At 41.7% G+C, this 20,418-nt stretch overlaps 1 protein-coding gene across 2 annotated transcripts in view; it reads left to right on the top strand.

The window, feature by feature from the left end:
• The window catches only part of LOC146776484 (dual specificity protein phosphatase 22-A-like), a 230,473-nt gene extending 225,910 nt beyond the window's left edge, over window positions 1-4,563 (top strand). The window contains exon 7 of one of the 2 annotated variants that reach the window (XM_085637606.1): window positions 2,718-4,563. In XM_085637606.1, the coding sequence (XP_085493732.1) occupies window positions 2,718-2,915 (198 nt within the window). In that variant the 3' untranslated portion in view covers window positions 2,916-4,563. The remainder of the gene's footprint in view (window positions 1-2,717) is intronic. The other variant, XM_085637605.1, reaches the window with a different exon arrangement.
• Window positions 4,564-20,418: the final 15,855 nt, after the last annotated feature.

Below are 20,418 nucleotides of genomic sequence, written 5' to 3'. Positions count from 1 at the left end.
TCATGCAAGACAGAGTCAGAATTTAAGATGACATGAGGGTATGTCAAAGCCAATAGTAAGAACTTCATAATACTTCCCATTGTACAACACAATGCATATTTGAGCACCACTGCTCATAACACTGCACTTCAAGACCAAAAAGTACATTCCACATCTTGGTCTCTCTCTAATGCTTTCAAATGCATATCCCACACGTTCTGTTCTTGGCAAGCTGTTCTAATGTGTGACAGCTCCCACTTTAAAAGTACGAGAGATATTAAATAAATCTTCAAGGGAAACAATGCATATGCAGGACTTACATTCATGTTAGGGTAAAATGAAACACTAAACGTCAATTGCAATCATGGTAGTCAAGTCATCACGTGGTTTCAAACCGAAGGAGTGCCTCTAGCACTACAGTAATCTACACCTTGCCTTGTTGATCTTTGCCCCAAACCAGATGTCAATCAAAGGTCTATGATAAGTTCTGAAACTGAACTTTCTTCCTGAAAAATATGGCTTACATACTCCATACATAGCTAACATCTTTTTTTCTATCGCTGAATAATGTGTTTCAACATCTTTCGTCCTTCTGAATGTGAAACCTTTACCCATTTCTAACCGAGACAGTACTGCTCCATTCCATTAGCACTCGCATCTACTACTGTGATGAATGTTTCATGTCTATCCATGTACGAGTGAAGCTCAGGAGCAGAAACAATACTTTGCTTAACTAAATCGTATTTTCCTGACACATTAAGGACCATCCAAATGTTGCATTTTTCTTCAGCAAGTTTCTAAAGCATTCTGTGAGATTTGAAAAATTCTTGATCAACATTGAGTGAAATTCACAAAGCCAAGAGAATGAGCAAAGTTGTTCTCTGTCCAGTGGGCGTACAGCTTTAACGATTACCTCTTAAGTATTCTGTTTGAGTTTGACCCCTTCCCTGGAAAGAACATGGCCCAAATATTCAACTTTGTTTGTAGAAAACCTATATTTGTAATTTCTTATTGTGACCTCATTTTCCTGCAGTATGTGAAGCACTTTCTCAACAGTGCTGTTGTGTACTTATCTGTTGCTTGCAAACACCAAACGATCTTCTTGGAAAATTACAACAATGGAAACATTCTCACACATTTTGGTCATGGCCTTCTGGAGCACTGATGCTGCTGAGGCCAGTCCAAATGGCAAGCAAAACAATTGAAATGTACCATCAGGTTTTACAAATGCAGTGAGATGCCTAGACTTTACATTTAACTCTACCTGATGGTATGCCACACACAAATTCTATTTGAAAACCATTTGGACTGACTTGCAGCCTTTTATCAAGTCTTCAGTACGTTGAAGAGGAAAATTCAACACCAACATTGCATTGTTGAGACATCCTTGATTGATGAATAGCAGTGACTTGCTACATTTTATTTTTCCTAACACAACTTGCAAAAGTCATAAAATAGCATCCATTGGTTCAACTATACCATCAACCCTCCTTTTCTTCAACTTTTGTAACAATTTATTTCCAACACTGTGTGGTAAATTGTGTAGCCTGTGTTTAATCGGAGTGCTACCCTCCTTGACCTTGATGGTGTGTCCAAAAATGTTTTCTTGAAAAACAAGATGGCCATGTCAAAGTCAACTTGATACCACCATCCTAACACATTAATGCCTTTGTGGGCTACATAAACTTGTCCATTATTCTTTTTACTTTCAACTTCAATGACTGCCTAGAAATATTGTATTAATTCATTTCTGCTACCTTCAAAAGAAGCAGTTATTACATCAGGGAGTAGCAGAGCTTTCTCCGGCCAACATTATTTGAATTTCTTAATCAACATAAGTGTTCACACCAGAATCTAGCCATAAGTCTATGTCAATTCCATCAGTTGTTATCGGGACATGAGGAATACTGTAACACTTCTTATTTTGTATGCTTTCTATTTTTACACTGTCCATTATTAAATTTAACTCTATCAACTTATTACTAGTGTGAGCCATATTCTCGCTAATGCCTTGATCTTGAACACTTATCACACTATTCCTCCCTGCACACTTTACCAAAATGCCAACTTTGTTGTACTTCCATGCTTCTTGTGCTAAAGCAGGACAGTTCTTGAAATTAGAACTGTGTGACATAGATCCACATATAGATGATGTGCAAACAACAGTTTTACCATTGGAGTTCTGGTTAAGTGATTGTGAACTATTGTGACTATTAATCTTAGCTATGTGCAAATTTGTGCACCCTACTTCTAGTTGTTTGACATGCTCCTGAGTGCATTCAATATTCTTGGCATTGTCCACTGCTTTATCTAAAGAAGGCTTTTTACAAGTCAGCAGCCATTGTTGTATATTTTTTTTAAATGGATACAATGTGATTATGTATTATTAGAGACCTGAAATTTTCGGATTTAAGAAGCCACTCATAATGAGTGTCTATCTGTGCTTTACAAAAGAGCACACTTAAATGTATAATAAAATAGGTAGCCAGAGGTGATTCTCCAATGTTGTACACAGTCAATAGTATGGTTACATGTCTGCACAGCAAACTTTCCAAACATGAAAAAAAACATATGCAGAAAGTAGAAACTAAGTCATGTTGCTGCAATAATTTGATCGCAATTTGGCTGTGTGAAACTTTGAGCTCCACCTTGCCTCCTTGTCGACTGTGACATCGCAACAGAAATGTCATTCATCCACTTAGTCTTTCTATTATTAAATATGTATTCATTTGTTTCAGTACAGAGTATGGCTGCGACAGGGGTATGGGAGGAACCCCTTCAATGACCAGGAACAGGTGCAGCGATTACTAGCCCAGCAAAATGAGAAGGAGAAGGCCAAAAGCGCACAGAACCGATGGTTGAATCAATCTCCAGTGCACTACTCTCTCCCCTACAAAGCCTATGGTTCCAGTGGCATACGATGGGACAACAGCTAGAACTTCCAAATATATGCCAGTGGCTCTGAACAGCCAATAGCAGTCACTCGCAAAACAACCAGTATTGTATTGGTAATTGTTAAATACAGCTACAGTGTTATTTTGCTGGAAACGAGTATGCGGTCTCCTTTGTCATGTTTTAGTGCTCATACGGTTTGTCTTCTGTTTGTTCGAGATATTGTTTAAATACAGTTTACCAAGCACTTATTTGTTCTTAGGCATCCTTATAGAAGTATTTTAAGACTTTTCTCAAAAATATTTCCTCATATTTGATGACTTAATTGCCTCTGAAAGCCTCCACAACAGACAACCATTCAGCAACAGGATTTTGTGATGCTGTCTCTTCCTAGTCAAAACATCACTGTCTGACCCCTTGCCACCCTTCTCACACAGGTATGGTTTTTTTCTGGTTCCACGAATATGCATCAGTCAGCCCTGGTGAGATAAGTGTCTGATTCTAGCATAAAAGCTGTTATAGGTGTTCTTCCTGAGTGTGGTTGTTTTTTTAACACCAATTTGTGATCTACTTTTTTAAAGTTTTCTAACAAATTTAATAATACTGTCCTTTATGGCATTGGACACTGCCTGTGTCCATATTTTTACTTGGAATGTCCCTGTGCCACTCAATCTGAGCATATTCAAAAAGTGATACTAGTCTTACAAAACCACACAGTGACATGCATGCAACACAATAGGTTGATAGTACATGACAAACTGTGGGTTACGGCCTTTGTAAGTCTTTTATATGAACTCTACTGACTTTCATACACCAATGCTTGAGTTTAGAACCTGCCATGTGTATCGCAATTACTTTGTTTAAGCCTGTTGATTGATCAAAACAAAATACCAAAATGAAAACAATTTGGAAAATGTTTCAATAAAACATTTGTGCAATTCCTGCATATGCAGTGTTGATTTGTAACAACACCGCTATTCAAACGGAAAGGAAGAAAATATCTTTGGTATTCATTTTTTTAGAGTTTTTGAACTGAAATAGACACGCAAAATGTGGCAACCTTACTCTTAAATTAATAAAAAAGGATCACTTTTGCAATCTTGCACAACAAATAATCACACATCTAATACGATTTTCAAATTGTGTTTGTTAGTAGGCTGGATAGTTAGAGGGGTTTTGGGTATTCATTTATAAATTTTAAATCTATACCTGCTTTTTTGAGCAATGAGTAAAGACTGATTTTCCAACCGCAGGACTCCATCTAGAGTGGCATTGTGGGTGAAAAACTTTGGGCATGTTGAGGGAGTGGTGGACATAATAGTTGAGTGGTGACCCTTAAGAGGAAAAGGAGTCTAAATGTATTAAAGAAAGGAGGCTAAAAAGGGTAAGATGGGCAGCACCAAAGGTGTGATCATGTTTGCTATTGGTCTAGTAACACTTACCTAATGAGTTAAAATAGAACATACTGTAACTCTGAAGGCAAATTTGAAAATCTGCAATGGGTCAATTTGTTAAAATAAAACAATTTGTGATTTGCAAAGATTGTTTTGGTATTGCCTTGTGAAACAATGCAGTTGGGCAATGTGTGGCATTTTACAACCCAGTTGGATGTTAATCAGTTGGGTGTTAACACAGTATTTGATTTGTAATGATGTTAATTTATGCTGGAGAATAAAAGTGTATGCAATGTTACCTCATTTTTCACACTAATCCCTATGGCAGTATTTTACATCATTTCACTCTAATCGTGTACTTTATCTGGGTTATAATAGTAGTAGGTATGCAGTGGTGAATTATTACAAGACGGCTATTACAACCCACAACTAAAATGTGTACTTGGGGCCTGGTTGTTGTGTGTTTTGACCACCTAACCAGCAAAATGGAGGAAGGCGGGAATTAAAAACAGAATCTTTGGCTAACTCCTTTTAAGTGTTAAGGACCAGAATCCTAACAATGTTGATACTACTTTGCACATCACCACTGCTGAATGAAGAATGGGTTAAACTGCCTGGAGTGCTGAAAACCTGACTCGTACTGCTACAGTCTCGGATCTAGTTGTGTTCTGTCATCTTGTGAGACTCTTAGTGCTTGTAAGTTACTTCAATTTGGCAATGTCACCTCACAGCCCTTCTGACCTGAAACAGATGATCCTTTTAAGCCACATGCTTGAGAAATAAGAACTCTTGCCGGTGAGAGAGAGAGAGAGCGTTTCTGTCTGTCCCCTACATCATGGCACCTTGGGGTGGTATCCTGTCACCTGTTCCTAGCCCATTTACCCAATTGAAACTGCTTACATTGACCCAGAGATCCATCTCATTGGCTTTGAGAAGCCAGAGTATCTTCATCTATCCGGAGCTCCACCAATCATCTCCAAATTTGGTTCTGTAGTTATGACTTGCTTCATAACCATGTATTGATGACAAGTGTTACAGAACCATGCCAAGTATCTCAGGAGTGCTTGCACCACCTGTGAAATTAGACCATCAATCTTTCTTTCTTGAACTATGTGCCAATAACAGTGGTTCTCTCCAATTCAGTTATCCCTCAAAATATGAGCACTCTTGTAGAGAATAACTTTGATTATAAGATATTTGTACAACAAACCTGTGTTACCAAGAAGATGCTCAGCTTGTCTATGTGGTCAATACAGTTGTAACCGTCTCCTTGATTTCCCACATGCATACATGCCCCATGGTCACAGAAAACTTTACAGAGTTACTTAGAACATTATGCAGAAATACTGCAAATGCCATAAACACTGAACGTTTCTGTTCATATTGTGTTGATAATAAGCCTTTAGTTTTCGAAACGAATAAGATGTTTATTCTAATACATGTCCTTCCTGAACTAGACATTCTACCACACATCGTCCTCCAAATGTATGCCTTGTTTGACTTGTCACACCCTAAAACTCAGAAGTACAGGGGTACTTTGCAAGTTAATTACCTCACAATAGTATCCAGTTCTGGAGTTTTACTGGAAAGTAGAAATACTGACCCTGAAATGTTTCTAACATCTTCTGAGCCATGCAATTCCTTGCATACTTACATGACGCTCTCCAATATTACTCTGGCAGTAACTCTGCAGTGGAGTGTATCCTTTAAGTCTAGTGGCATATGTTCATGTTTTTATAAACTTGTTGATAACCAGTTTATTAGAGAGTAAGGGCATAGCCAGATCAAGGTCACACCATGTCTCTCAGTCAACAGGATTTCCCACAATCCCCCTAGTCTAGCAACATTCTCCACCAAACCCTTCTATATCTGCCAATCACAGTGCTCCGAACTGGCGTCCAACTTTAGCCTCCAGCAAGCACCCACATGGCTGTCCTCCATGATGGCATAATTTACAAGTAGTAAAACATCAAGATATTTTATATTTATGATATTTATTTCCCTTTAGTTTTACAAAAATAGCACCTATCATCTTACATCTCCTTCCAAGATCAGTAGGGAAAATGGACTCCAATATTATTTGGAACACACTTTCATTCCAGATACCCCTAATTTAATTCAGTTCATTCTGAGTCTTTGCCATTCTTCAAAGGATTGTAAGAAATGTTGTTATTAAAGATGCCTTACTCCTCCCACAAGTAGACATATCATTTCCGGTTCAGCATAGGTTAATGTCTCGTATCTCCTCAACACTGAAAAGTCATCACCCATGAAGAAATCAGAAATGAGGTTTTCATTTTCATTTACCGGGTCAAGTTTGTTTTAGAAACCCAGGCAAATAATTGAGGTCTGGGATTTGACAGTATAGCTGTCAAACCATTTGTTATCAATATGCTGAGAGGGGACTATTCTACTCTGGTTGTCTTCAACCAGCCTCTTTCAGCCATTTGCTTAAGACTTTGTGAATCGCAGCTGGTCTAAACCCAGTGGAGCATACATCCTTCACTTAATGCTATTGGCTGTTTGTGTGCAAGATTCTGCCTCCGCTGAAGTACTTGAGTTGAACTACATGGGTGGCTACTTTACTCTTATGTCCTCTCTGTTAGTTCCCTCCAATGTGTTTCTTTATGATAATGAGTGTATCTACTAGGCGAAGGTGTCGGAGCGCTATACATAAGCACCAGTTACATTACAAAAGGAGCATTTATTTTGTTAGGCACGTGGAGATTTAGTATTTTGTCCAAAATCACAGGATGTTGAGCTGACGCCGAGACTCGAACCCCGTTCCCAGTTTCAAGGTCGGCCGCTCCAGCCGTTAAGCCACATCCTCTCTTGGAGGGAAGGAAGAAAGTTACACAAAACTGCCGGCAGAATGAGGCCAGGAATACTTTTTTATGTATATTTTAAAAAATTGCTGCCAATACGTTTTTGCAGACAGCTGCGGTGTTGGCAGTTCACCGCGGCTCACGGCGCTCCTAATGGGGGAGGGGTGTGTGTGTGTGTGGGGCGGGGGTTTGATTGGGAAGCTTTTACAAATGTCATGAAAACATGTTTTTGTTCAGTGCTGCAAACAAATGTACCCCATGAACCCATAATTTGAGGCAGATGGCATAAGGAGCGGAGTGATGCGGGAGGAGTCCAGAAGAGCAGCATGAGTAAATTACAGACACCCTATGCGTTGTTTTTGTTTTTATTTTTACATATCCTGCCTCCAAGTGGCAACGGCACCATGTGATGGCCACGCTCTTCTGGCTTCCTTACTCGGTATTTAACAGACTGCACTTTCAGCTAGCTTTGAAGGTAAAGGCACCTGCTGCTGAGGTCCATGTGCATCCAGCAGGGCAAAGGGTGTGACGCTGCTGAGATAACTCTGGTAATTTTGCATTTGTTGTGGAGATCGGTGTGCATTCGCTGGTAACGGGTCTATATCATCATAAAATAGCTCAGAGGGTTAATGTACCCTCTGCACTGTTCTAGGTTTCAGCCACTTATTTTAATATTCTGTTACGTAGTTTGGTGGGCTAATGATTTTCTTGCAGGGGTCCTTAATAAAATCACCCAGACATGTTCGCACTTTAAAGGACTCCGTGTAGGCTGCGAACGCATACGTTTTAACACAATATTTTGCTATTGTAAGATTGTTAATATGGCTTTTAATGGGTAGTGAAAATACTTAAGTGCCAAAAAATTCCGTTTGCATCCCCTGTTCTATAGACAATTATACATAATTTACTTTAATACACACTTACTGAAATATATATATCTGGCATTTTTAGAGAGCATGGATAGATGTTATGTCTTACACAGATACACAAGTTGAAAAAAAAAACGGAATTTCTGTAAATCTCAGCAATTTGTGAATTTACACTGCAGGGGATTTCTGTTTCTCTTGCTAGGCTGCTGGGTGCGGTGACCAGGTATGATATTCCAGCTCTTCTGTGATTGACCTCTAGCTGTTCCCATCCCGGAAGCCACTGCAACTCTAAATTAATTGGATTGTCTGTGAAGTGAGGTTTCATGCAGCCAGCCATGTTCGAAAGCAAAATGAGCCCTTTCCAGATCCCCAGAGAAGCACACTGCATGTGCATGGGTGCCGCTACTGGGGACAGTCAGCACCTCCGCACCAGCACAGCATCATCACCGCATCAGCACAGCACCGCCTCCGCATCAGTGCACCACCACCTCAGCAGCAACTCGGCACCAACACAGCCCCACTTCAACATTAGCGCAGCACCACCTGAGCACCAGTGCAGCATCAACCCAGCACCAGTGCAGCATCAGTCAGCACCACCTGAGCATCACTCAACACCATCCCAGCATCACTCGGCACCATCCCAGCATCAGCGCAGCATCACCTATGCGCAGCACCCACTCAGCACCACCTCAGAACCACTCAGTGCCAGCACAACACCACTTTAGAACCACCTGAGCACCATCAGCACCAGCACAGCACAACTTCTGCACCAGTCAGTGTCACTCAGCACCATTTCAGCAGCACCACTGCAGCACCAACAGAGCATCACTCAGCAGCACCTGAGCACCGCCACACCAGCACAGCCCCACCTCAGCACCAGCACAGCCCCACCTCAGCACCAGCACAGCCCCACCTCAGCACCAGCACAGCCCCAGTGCAGCACCACCTCACTACCAGTGCAGCAGCACCACTTCAGCATCAATAAAGCAGCACCACCTAAGCATCAGTGCATCACTCTGTGCCACCACAGCACCGCTTACCAACACTTCAGCATCAGTGCAGCATCTCCTCAGCATAGCTCAGCACTACCACATCACCACCTCAGCATCTGCACAGCACCATCTCAGCATTGACACAGCACAACCTCCACTTTGGTGCACCTCCACCAGTCCAGCACCAGCTGAACCCCACCACAGCATCAGGGCAGCACCACCTCAGTAGCAAATCGGCACCAACATAGCACCACTTTAGCACCAGTGCAGCATCACCTCAGCACCAGTGCAGCATCACCTCCGAATCAGTGCAACATCACCTGAGAACCACCAAAGCATCACTCAGCACCACCACCTCAGCACCTGCGCAGCAGCACCTCAACACCAGCGCAGCAGCACCTCCCCCCAAGCGCAGCAGCACCCCATCAACACCAGTACAGCACCCCATCAACACCAGTACAGCACCCCATCAACACCAGTACAGCACCACCTCTGCACCAGTGCAGCATCAACTCAGCTCCAGTGCAGCATCAACTCAAAATCACCTGAGAACCAGCACAGCATCGCACAGCACCACCAACTCCGCTCCAGAGCAGCAGAACCTCAGCACAAGTACAGCACAAGTACAGCACCAGTGCAGCACCACCTCTGCACCAGTGCAGCACCATAACCTCAGCATCATCAAGCATTGGCTTAGCCAATAGGTCTTGCCTTTGGGACCTTATAAGTGTTTAGCCATGCAACACTTGATGTTGTTGCACCAAGGATATTGTGCTGGATAACTAAACACCTATAAGGTCCCAAAGGCAAGACCTATTGGCTATGCCAATGCTTGTTAATGTTGGGAATTGCATTTCATTTCCTTTCTCACGGGGACCAGCAGGGCACTTGAGTCACATTAGCACTTAGTGCATACTCTACTTTTCTTTCACTGTTTCTTTCCTTCACTTTTGAGAAAATTCATGTTGGAACACATTTTCCTTTAATGGTGAGAAAGCAACCGATGATAAGTGGGTGTGCTAGTGAGTACCAACTAGCAAGCCCCCCTTGGTGTTACTACCGTGAGGTGCTTTCTCGCCATTCTCACATTTTTTCTAATCTTTTCTAATCAAATTCTTGTGGGAATTCTCTTTCTGCAGTGTAGTGACATTGTGTTACAAATCGGACTTATAGACACTTGAAATAGCGGTAGTAAACCGCACCGTTGGGGGAGTCGATAGAAAATATCATAGACCCCTCTAGTGTCTGGAAGTTGAGGGTATCTGTTTCTACCCTGTCTCCTTTTCTTGTTTTTCACCTTTATTTTACTGTTTTCTTGTGACTCTGTAGAACCGAGTCACAAGAGGACTGCCAACACTTCCTAGTTTGGAGTGTTGGCAGCCAATCAGAAGGCAGCTCGTGCTCGGGAGGAGTCGCAACTCCTCCTCGATGCTCAAATATCAATATTTTTCTCTTTTTAATTTCTCAGCAACTACTGGACGGATTTACACCATTTAAAGAGAAGTACTTTCTGGACCAAAAGCTACCTTTTTGCCAAATTTGGTGTAATTACATTTAGCAGTTCGGGCTGTAGTTGTGTCTAAAGTTCCGTTGGAAATTAACATGGGGAAAACGCATTTTGGCACCCCCTTTTTTTCTCGGCCCCGCTTGACGAATCACCCCGAATCTTTCAAGACAGGAGATGAACGGAGCGCCTCATTAGTTTTGAAATTTTCGCAAACATTCATCAAACGGCGCCAAAGCTATTGGCAAATCAAAAACCGCTTTTTCCTATGGAAACTAGATTCCAACTAGAACTACCTACTGGCGACCGCCAGTTGGTTTTATATATATATATATGCTGAATAACACTAATTGAGTGTTCCCTGTGGTGCCGTGCTTTCCTTTGCTGCGACGAACCCTGGGACTTGGGGTGAAGCGAGAGAGAAGTTTGTGCATATATATATATATAGCAACTCGCAATTATTTTCCCTTTTGAGGAAATCACGGGCACGGACCTCTTGCGATACCAATCAGTTTTATTTATTTCCCTTAGTGATGTCCAGACGCGTTTCGGCCGTCCAAGCGGCCTTGATCACCTGGCCACATGCATTGACAAACCCGTTATTTAAATTGCAAGTGCTAATTGAATTTTCAGTAGACATGGAGAAAATACTGGTAATCACATAATATAAAATATTTTCATTTGTACATATTCATTTTTGCTAATGCATAACTAATGTCCAAGTATATATTTAGAAAATTAAAGGCCCGAATGCCTATATTTATATACTTTGATATTTCTAAACATATCCCCTTATTAGTTGTTTTTAACTATTGAAAATTCATTCCACATCATCTAACTATTAATATTGTGCTCACCTTACCGTGTTTAAGAATTAAAAACAAAAATTAAATTATATACACTTCGACAGTTGTCCAACACTATACTTAACAATAATTAATCTGTTAAAGTGCATAAGTGCAACAGTACTAGGTGGACATGCTTAGAGGTGCAAATGAGGCAATCATTGCGAGCTGAGGCAGGAGACACCAATGTACAAGAGACAGCAGATGATGCTTAAAACGTAGCTGACCAAGTTTGAAAAACATTGCAGAATACTTCCCCTGTGTTGACATTTGAAGCATATGCATACTGGCTAAATCAGGGTTTAAAGTGCAAAGAGAGACATTTAAGATAATAAGCAAAATAGGACTTGTGACATATTTAAAATGATCAATAAAAAAGACACTAGGTAAATAATAAACTACCCTACAGTATCCTTAAAACCAATCCTTAAAACCAATAATACACAAGCCCAAAAGCCAACAAATACAGATAATTAATTCCTATGAAAAGATATACCCAACAGCCACTATATAATGCCAGGCAATTTGAGTGAGATCATAGAAAGGTATGAAGATCCTCTGTAGCATTTAGACCCCCTGGCCATTTGGAATCAAACTCCAATATATACTGAGTTTCCAAACGGCGTAGGATAGCCTCTCTATTGCCACCCCTTCGCTTCTGGGGAACTGATTAAATGGCAAAATACCTGAGGCATTTGGGGTTACTTTTATGTACTTTTTCAAAGTGTCTAGCTACAGGGTAATTCTGATCTTTATTGACAATAGCTCTTATGTGCTGCAGAATGCGCTTATGCACTGCCAGCTTGGTGCTACCTACATATTTTAAAGGGCAGTTGCACTGCAAGACCTAAACACAGTAATCCATTTTACATGTAAGATGTTGTTTGATTTCCCTTTGTGTTTCAGAGAATGCTGTGCAATATGTCTTTGTGTTTGTACCAAACTGGCAGGCCTTGCAGGATGAGCATTTAAAAAAGCCTTTTCTTGTTGGTAACCATGTTTGCTTTTTAAAGCTCTCTTGGCTATTGTCAGTTAACATATTCCCCATGCTTCTAGATTTACAGAAGCTAATTGGTGGGTTTGAGGGCATAAGGCAACCAATCACTGGATCTTCCCGTATCAAATGCCAATTTTTTCTCATGATGCTCCTCAATTCTTTTTCTTGTTTGGAATATGTTAAGATAAGACGCACAGGCTCATTGTTAGGATCTGAAACCTCTTTTTTTCTATATTCTAGAAGTTCCTCCCTAGGTTTTGACTGGGCCTTTTTCTTAGCAGCCTCCACTACTTCATAGCTATACCCTCTGGCTAAAAACCTTATCATGCTTTCCTTCTGTTTTTGTTCCGCATCCTCAGGATTACTACATATGCGGCGGATGCGGAGCATCTCCCCATAGGGTATACTCCTTATTAGATGCGGGGGATGTGAACTGGTAGCATGGAGTAGTGTATTGCCTGCCGTGGGTTTTCTAAAAAAGGGTAGTAGTTAAAATGTTGTTAAATACTGAAACCTGTACATCTAAAAATGCCACCGAGTCCTCACTGATGTTAGAAGTAAAAGAGAGATTAAGATCATTACAGTTAATATCCTTGACAAAATTCATTACACTTTCCTTCGATCCTTGCCACATAATAAAAAGATCATCAATGTAGCGGAACCAAGAGACCACATTCTGAGTAAAGACATGTTTGTATTGGCGTCTGACCACCAGCTCCTCCCACCAGCCCATGAACAAACAGGCATAGCTGGGGGAGAAGCTGGCCCCCATCGCTACCCCTCGTATCTGTTGGTAGAACTGACCGTTGAACAGAAAAAAATTGTTTTCTAAACAAAAGGATAACATGTTCAATAGCATTCTTGTGTGGTCAGCATATTCCATTTGTCTAGTACTCAAAATTCAACTGCTCTAAGTCCATCTTTGTGTCTGATACAGGTATATAAAGAACATACATCCAATGTTACTAACAGATAATCCTCTCTCCAAATTAAGTTATCGATCTTTTTGAGGAAATCTCCTGAGTCCTGGATGTATGAATTTAGCTTTTTCATATGTTCTTGCAAAAAATAATCAATATACCGTGAGAGATTCTCAAGGGGGCCGTCACAGGCTGCAATAATTGGTCGACCCGGAGGGACAGTCAAATTTTTATGAACTTTTGGGATGAAATATATATATAAGGTACTAGTGGATGTTCTTTTTTGATAAACTTGAATTCTTCCCAACTTAAAAGTCCCAAGCTTTTCCATGCCAATAGATTTTTAAAGAATATCTCTTGTGCATTTTTATATTTTAGTGGCGTACTTTTACTATAACATACTGCATCATCTAATTGCCTGTAAGCCTCCCTAAGATACTCTGCTGTGGGCCAAAGAACAATATTCCCTCCTTTGTCCGAATTCTGAATTACTAGGTCCGCCTTCTGTAATTTGGAGATCAACTGTTTAAATTTTCCTTGTCGATAAAAATATTTTCTCTTTCTTACTGCATTACTGGCATATGTTAACTTCTTCAATTGAACTGCCACATGCTCACTGAAAGTATCTAAGCCATCGTGGGAGGAGATAGGGATTAATTTAGATTTCGGTATAAAGGGTGTATCTGGTTTTCTCTGGTTAGACACTGGGGTCAGTTCACCCATTTCCACATTTTCTCCTCCTACTTCTAGTTGGTACAAATCAGAGTACAATGCCAAGTCCGATACATGAAGACCAGTAGGGTTTGTTGTGTTTTCCAACTTGTCTATTTCATTTGAAGGTTTTAGCATGTGAAATTTTTTAAGTTTCAATTTCCTAATGAATAGATACACATCCGCTCTTGTTAGAGTGTATTTGAAGTTCGATTCAGGGCAGTAACTCAAGCCCAGGCTTAATAGTTGATTCTCAGCTTTTGTCAACTCTATTTGCCCTAGATTAATGATGGATCTGACCTCCTGGGCTTTGTATTCACTGATCTCCGTTTCTAGTATCTCTGGGAGCGCCCTCGGCCTTGCTTCTTTGGCTCGCCGCTGTTTACTCGCCCGGCGTCTAGCCCGTCTCCTTTGACATTTTGTTGTATCATTGTGCTTTGTGGTCTTGGCCTCAGTGTTTCCCTTCTTCCTTGCTTTAAAATATCCAACTCTTCCCCCACCGTCAGCTTAATTCCCATAGTATTTCTTGCACCTTCATTGTCGGATTCACTCTCCAGTGCCGAACTGGACAGTGAGGAAAGCTCTACTCGTTCTCTCTGCGTCCCTTTATCTCCATCATGTCTTTTATTGGCATTTGCTACTCTCAGTCATAACGGCGTGAAAAAGTAAATATCTGGCCATTAGCATAGTCGTCACGATCTCTTTTAAACTTCCATATTTTTCGTGCTTTTATTTCTTCTTTTTTATCAAGCCTGCTGTTCATTTCTTCCCTCAACTTAGTTTCCTGTTATGGGTCATTACCTTGTTGCTTGATGTATGCTTCCTGGGCATCTATTTTTGTTAATAATTCTGCCCCATCTACTTCTGCATACTTGACAAGGATCTGAACCAAACGCCTAGAGGAATCCAAGTTACATTCACCCCATTCGGCCTTCATCAGGGGATTGGGTGCCTCATAACTCGGGGCTAACATGATGCTTAGCCCCCTTGGGATCCTGCCTACGTCCAGATATCTTTTTTAAGGAACGAGCCTCCCACCATTTGGCTGTTTCTTGCTTTTTCAACTTTTCCAACGTTTTGAATTGTTCTTTTAGAGCAGTTGGCTCCTTACTTGTCTCCTTCTGTGCCTCCGTTCGTTTAATTGCCTCATTTTCTAAGGCATCAGAAAATATTTAATCGGCAGCAAGCTCACGGACTCTGCGCGCGTCAACCGACCTCTTTAATTACGGGATTAGGTAGAGAAACTGTTAGTTACACAGTGGGGACCTTATCATGCATGCAGAAGAAAAACCTTCTCTCCCGCGTCTGCTTCCCCCAGTGCGGGTATACCTCCTACTCGGAAACCCAAATGTCAATGACAGACGTTACCCTTACCGGCGTGTGGAGGCAGACTTCTCTCGGTGCGCCCTCCGCTAGGTGCCTGCTCAGCCGAGCGGCCCCACCATCAAACGAGGGAGCACTTTCTCACTTCAGCCGGATTGTGTTGTGTTTGCTCCTTGGTTGGGTCCCGAGGGGCTAAGCCTGTTTCCTTCTTCAGACTCCACGTAGTGCCCCAGGGGTCCCCGCCGTCACTCACCACGAACCTGTGGTGGTATCCGCTCGGCGACCTCGTAGGCAGTCAGCTGTATTGTAGCGAAGCCTCTTTCCAGGAGGGGGTCTGCAAACCGGCAACAGCCAATTACCGGTAAAACTTGAAGCAACTCGCAATTCTTTTCCCTTTAGAGGAAATCACGGGCACAGACCTCTTGCGATACCAAACAGTTTTATTTATTTCCCTTAGTGATGTCCAGACGCGTTTCGGCCGTCCAAGCGGCCTTGATCACCTGACCACATGCATTGACAAACCCGTTATTTAAAGTGCAAGTGCTAATTGAATTTTCAGTAGACATGGAGAAAATACTGGTAATCACACAATATAAAATATTTGCATTTGTACATATTCATTTTTGCTAATGCATAACTAATGTCCAAATATATATTTAGAAAATTAAAGGCCCGAATGCCTATATTTATATACTTTGATATTTCTAAGCATATCCCCTTAATAGTTGTTTTTAACATATACTTTTTGGGGGAAAAATGTAATTTTTCTTTCAACACAAGGGGTGATATAGTGTCTTGTGGGTTAGTAATGATGGAACTTTTTTGGCTTCTGATGAACACTGTAGAGCTGGGACATAAGTGTTAGAGCGGAATGCAATGAGTCTGGTTTAGAATGTTCAGTTTGTGGTTCCACACAGAGGAATAAAGACGTGTAATATTAAGCTCCGAGTGTGGCGTAGTCATTGGCGGGTACCCAGGCTGGGGAGGAAGCTACAATTAGCATGCCATATAATTTTGGCAAAGCCGCTTTGTATCTCTTCCTAAGTAAAGGAGGTGCAATTCGTGCTCTAAACGTATGTGCCAAGTTGGAGTGAAACCAATAAAGTGATACACTGCAATATGCAGAAAAAGGATCACTTGAGTCCAAAAGATGTGCTTTGTAGCCTCACGTATATCCCTTCTAGTAAGTCACAAATAAAAAGACACCTTGAAAGATATCTATGAACAGTTAAAGCCACCATGAGGAAGCAGTTCATCATTTTCAATTAAACATTATGAAAAAAACATGTCCATGGAGCTTAAGGGCCTTATTTACAGCAATTCATCAAAATGTGCTGGATGTCCTGTGGATGTCCTGTCCACCTTCTTTAGAGTTCCATTGACAGTAATGCACTCGTAATATACATGGGACATCGCCGTGCTTTTGAAAGAGTACCCTGTCCGCCAAACTCTAAATAAGGCCCTAGGATGTTTGTCAAGATTTAGTGCCAGATGTACTATGATACTGGTTGTAAAAACTGACCGTACTTTGCGGACCACAATGTCTTGGACTGTGTTTAAATGAAGAGAATTTTGTTTTCCACATGCAGGCCATTTCCCTTAAATGGGTTACCACCCCAACTTTAGGTTGGTAACATTTGAATGGCCTGCGAATGGAATGATGGTTGGAAATCATTGATCCATCTTGTACTGAATTGCTATTTGGAAGAGCCACAACATGCCCTTTATAAATGGTGATTTGGTATGGAGTTGCAAAAAACATTTAAAGAATCATTAAAAATGTACCAACTCATAAAATGCCTTTGGAAGACTGTAAAAATGTTTAGTGGAAGCAAAAAGATAGTCTGTTTGCAACCCTCAAAACATTTACTAAATCGGGCCCTAAATGTTTATATTGTAATTCTACATAGGCAGCTTTAACAGGCACGAATGCATAGAAATCAAGCAATAGTACAAAGCAGTTCTTAATTTGTACATTTTGTTTTTATTAAAAAGAGCAGAAGTCCGATAGGAGTTACATACCCAGGTTACTGTATGCAAAGGCTGCCTCATCATAATTAAACTCCATGCCTCTTTCTTCCCCCACCCTATACATCCTGTTTCTTTTTTTTATTTATTAACCAGCTTTTTTCCTTTGTAACTGTTTTCCTATCCTTCTCTTTCTTCTGCATTCTTTGTTTCTACCTTTCTCTCTTTCTGGTTAAAATCTGACAATGAGAACAACATTTTCTTTCCCAAAAATGAGTGATCACTGGACTGGGAATTGAAAGCAGTCCTGGCAAATTTAGCCAGACCTGCCACCATCCAGCGCATTGGGAGCACAGCGAGCGAGCCCGACCACTACTAGGGGGTTTGTGGGGGCTCTCCCCCAAGAAAATTTTAGAAAAAGACAGACCGAAATGGTGCAGTACTCACCATGTCAAATTTAGGGAAGGACCACAGAGACTGGGGTCCTGATTAGCAGGATCCCAGTCAGACTAGTCAGAAAAACATAATGACACCACCTAAAGTGGGGGTGACCAGACCATGAAAGCAGATCCTACTTTCCAACGTGCCATGTAAAAGAAAACTGCTGCTTTGCAGCCCAGTTGATCCAGCAATTCCTGAAAGCTTAGGAGCAAGCCACCAGAGAACAAGTCCCCCATCATGCCAATACCTACTCTCTCTCATGATGACGGAAACCTGCACATGATGGTGCCATGCCCTGTAGGGATTCCCTTAAGTGGCAAGTCCAGGGCTTAGGGCTTTGTTGATTTACTGCGAGAGAAACAGCATTTTAAGCAGCCCATAGCAGTAGTGAATGGGTGACCAGGACTATTGGAACCAGGGAAGAGGACACCATGAAGGACTCCCTCCCAGATCTGAGATTGCATAAGGTCTGTTTCGAAGAGGTTGTATCCAGCCAACCAGTATGCCGCCCATTCCAGTTGTGTTGAAATAATATAGTTCGAGAAATCAGGGGCTCCCATGCCGAGGTTGGGGGATTAAGTTTTGCAAATGCTATGCGTTTCCTACCCATGCCTCAAATTAAAAGGATGTTCAACTCACTGAAGTTTCAGGAATAGATCAAGATTGGAAGGTTGGCAAAGTAATGGAGGAGGTGGGGGAGCATTAACATTTTAGACAACACTATACGGCCCGCCACCGACATTGGGAGGGGGATCTAAAAGGAGACCTTTGACCATAACAATCTTATAGCTTTTTCTAGATTATTCTCCAGCAGGTCTACCTATGCATGATGGATTTGCATATAATGAGAGGTGTGTGGAGAATCTGTTAAGGTCCCACTCCCAAGCTGGATCGTGCGTTTTAGGATGGCATTGCAGAAGGGAAATACTAACAATTATTTAATGAACTTTTAGCCCCAATAGCCTCCAGAATTCCTCATATAGTGTACACCATGGGGACCAGGGCCATATAAATATCACATATAAACAGTATCATGTCATCTGTGCAGACAGAATTTATGTGTGTAGCTGCCCTCTTTGAGATGTTGCAAAAAAAGTCCATGGGCACTCATTTGCACCCCTCCGAATGATGTAAAATCGCCTGACATTTAAGGGAGTATTACGGCTGGGAATTCGAAAAACGTGACCAATGACACCTATATTTAATCGGCATATACAAACAAGTGAAAAATACAATAATGTGATGCATGGAATGCCTGAATTAATTTCAGCCACAGGTAATTACTTGGGCAGCATCCCAGCCCATGACAGTTTCACACCATAACACCTCAGTTTTGGCCCAGCCATATGCAAATCAGTCTTGGTCAAGCTCAAATAGGACCAGTCCATCCCAAACTGACAGGCCAGGTCCTCCCTTAACCAGAACACAAGCAACCCAAGACTGGTGCTGCTCTGATTGGGACTTATCCTCATCAGTCGGGTGCCGTTTGGTTCCAGAGGCACAGCAAGCCTAGGACCTTCGTATGGGAATACTACACTTACAACACTACAATGATGTTGCAAAGAAGCTCCGGGGGTCCATAAGCATGTCTACAGGAAAGTGCCTAGAGGTGGACAGATAAGAAAAGAGGGATTGTTGTGGCACACGGCAGCAAAGGAACCATGTTTCGGAGATGGAATATCCGGGAGCAAGTCTAGAGGCCATGCCTTTCGGGGCCTTGATGAGAGCCAGATGGGATGAAATGAAGGCAAGTATCGTTGCAGAGGAGGGTGAAAAATGACTGCGTAATGGTTTGGGAGTGATTCATATGCTGCATATTTACTAGGAAGCATTCATTTTGGGAAAAAAAAGACTCAGTCGAATGACATATTATAGCCTGCGCCAAACAGCGCATCGACTGCCTTTACCAACTCATCTTCATCTTGCCTCAAATAAAAACTCTTGGTAGTGTGTGAATTATAAACAGGCCCGCCAAAAACTGTCCAAAACAAACGTTTGAAAGGCTGAGCCCTGATTTGCAAGGCTTACATCACTATTACTGCGTCACAGACTAGTTTGGCTTAATCTGCACTTTCATAAAATAACGTCTCACCCATTAGACAGTTCACAGTAGGGGGAGGTGCAAAGATATATTCCAGGGTCCAGGTGTGTTTGCCTTGTATGTGCGAGAATTAACGGCGACACCATCATCATCAGAGATTATCTGGAGATGCATAAATATGTGTAAAGTGAATTTTAGAGAAAATAGGTAATTACCACAAATCGCCCAAGTACCGTGTCTGATTCATCCTCCACACACGAAGTGGAGTTAGTTTTATTCTGTCATTTAGAAAGGGAGTGGGTGACATGTCCAGCAATGAGCCCCATGCGACACTGGGGGATTTGTCCCTTTAAATTAATGTATGGCTCTGCACAATGCATTTCCAGCACGTACATACACAAAACCAGCCTTATCAAAGAGGCTATTCCAATCTTTCCTGTTGAGAATCATACACATAGTAGTTTTGAGTTGGAATGCAAATCCTCTCGCCCCGTGATTTTTGCTAGCAAGAAAAACAACAATTTGCGCATTAAAGACAATGCTGTTTACGAGGAGCCATGGGTTGGTGAATGAGGGCTCATAACAGAGATATGTGGGTAAAATGGACAAGACGCCATTACTGACGTCTGCTCACACGACTGAGACACTCACTGGCTGCGGCCTGCGGGCGGCAAAGAGGAGACAGTCAGACAGAGCAGAACTGAAGACAGCCTCAGG

Source organism: Triturus cristatus, chromosome 12, assembly GCF_964204655.1.
Source record: "Triturus cristatus chromosome 12, aTriCri1.1, whole genome shotgun sequence".
In the NCBI taxonomy this organism is placed as follows: domain Eukaryota; kingdom Metazoa; phylum Chordata; class Amphibia; order Caudata; family Salamandridae; genus Triturus; species Triturus cristatus.
Note: the sequence above shows the minus strand (reverse complement) of the source record. Positions and strands in the feature narration are given on the sequence as shown.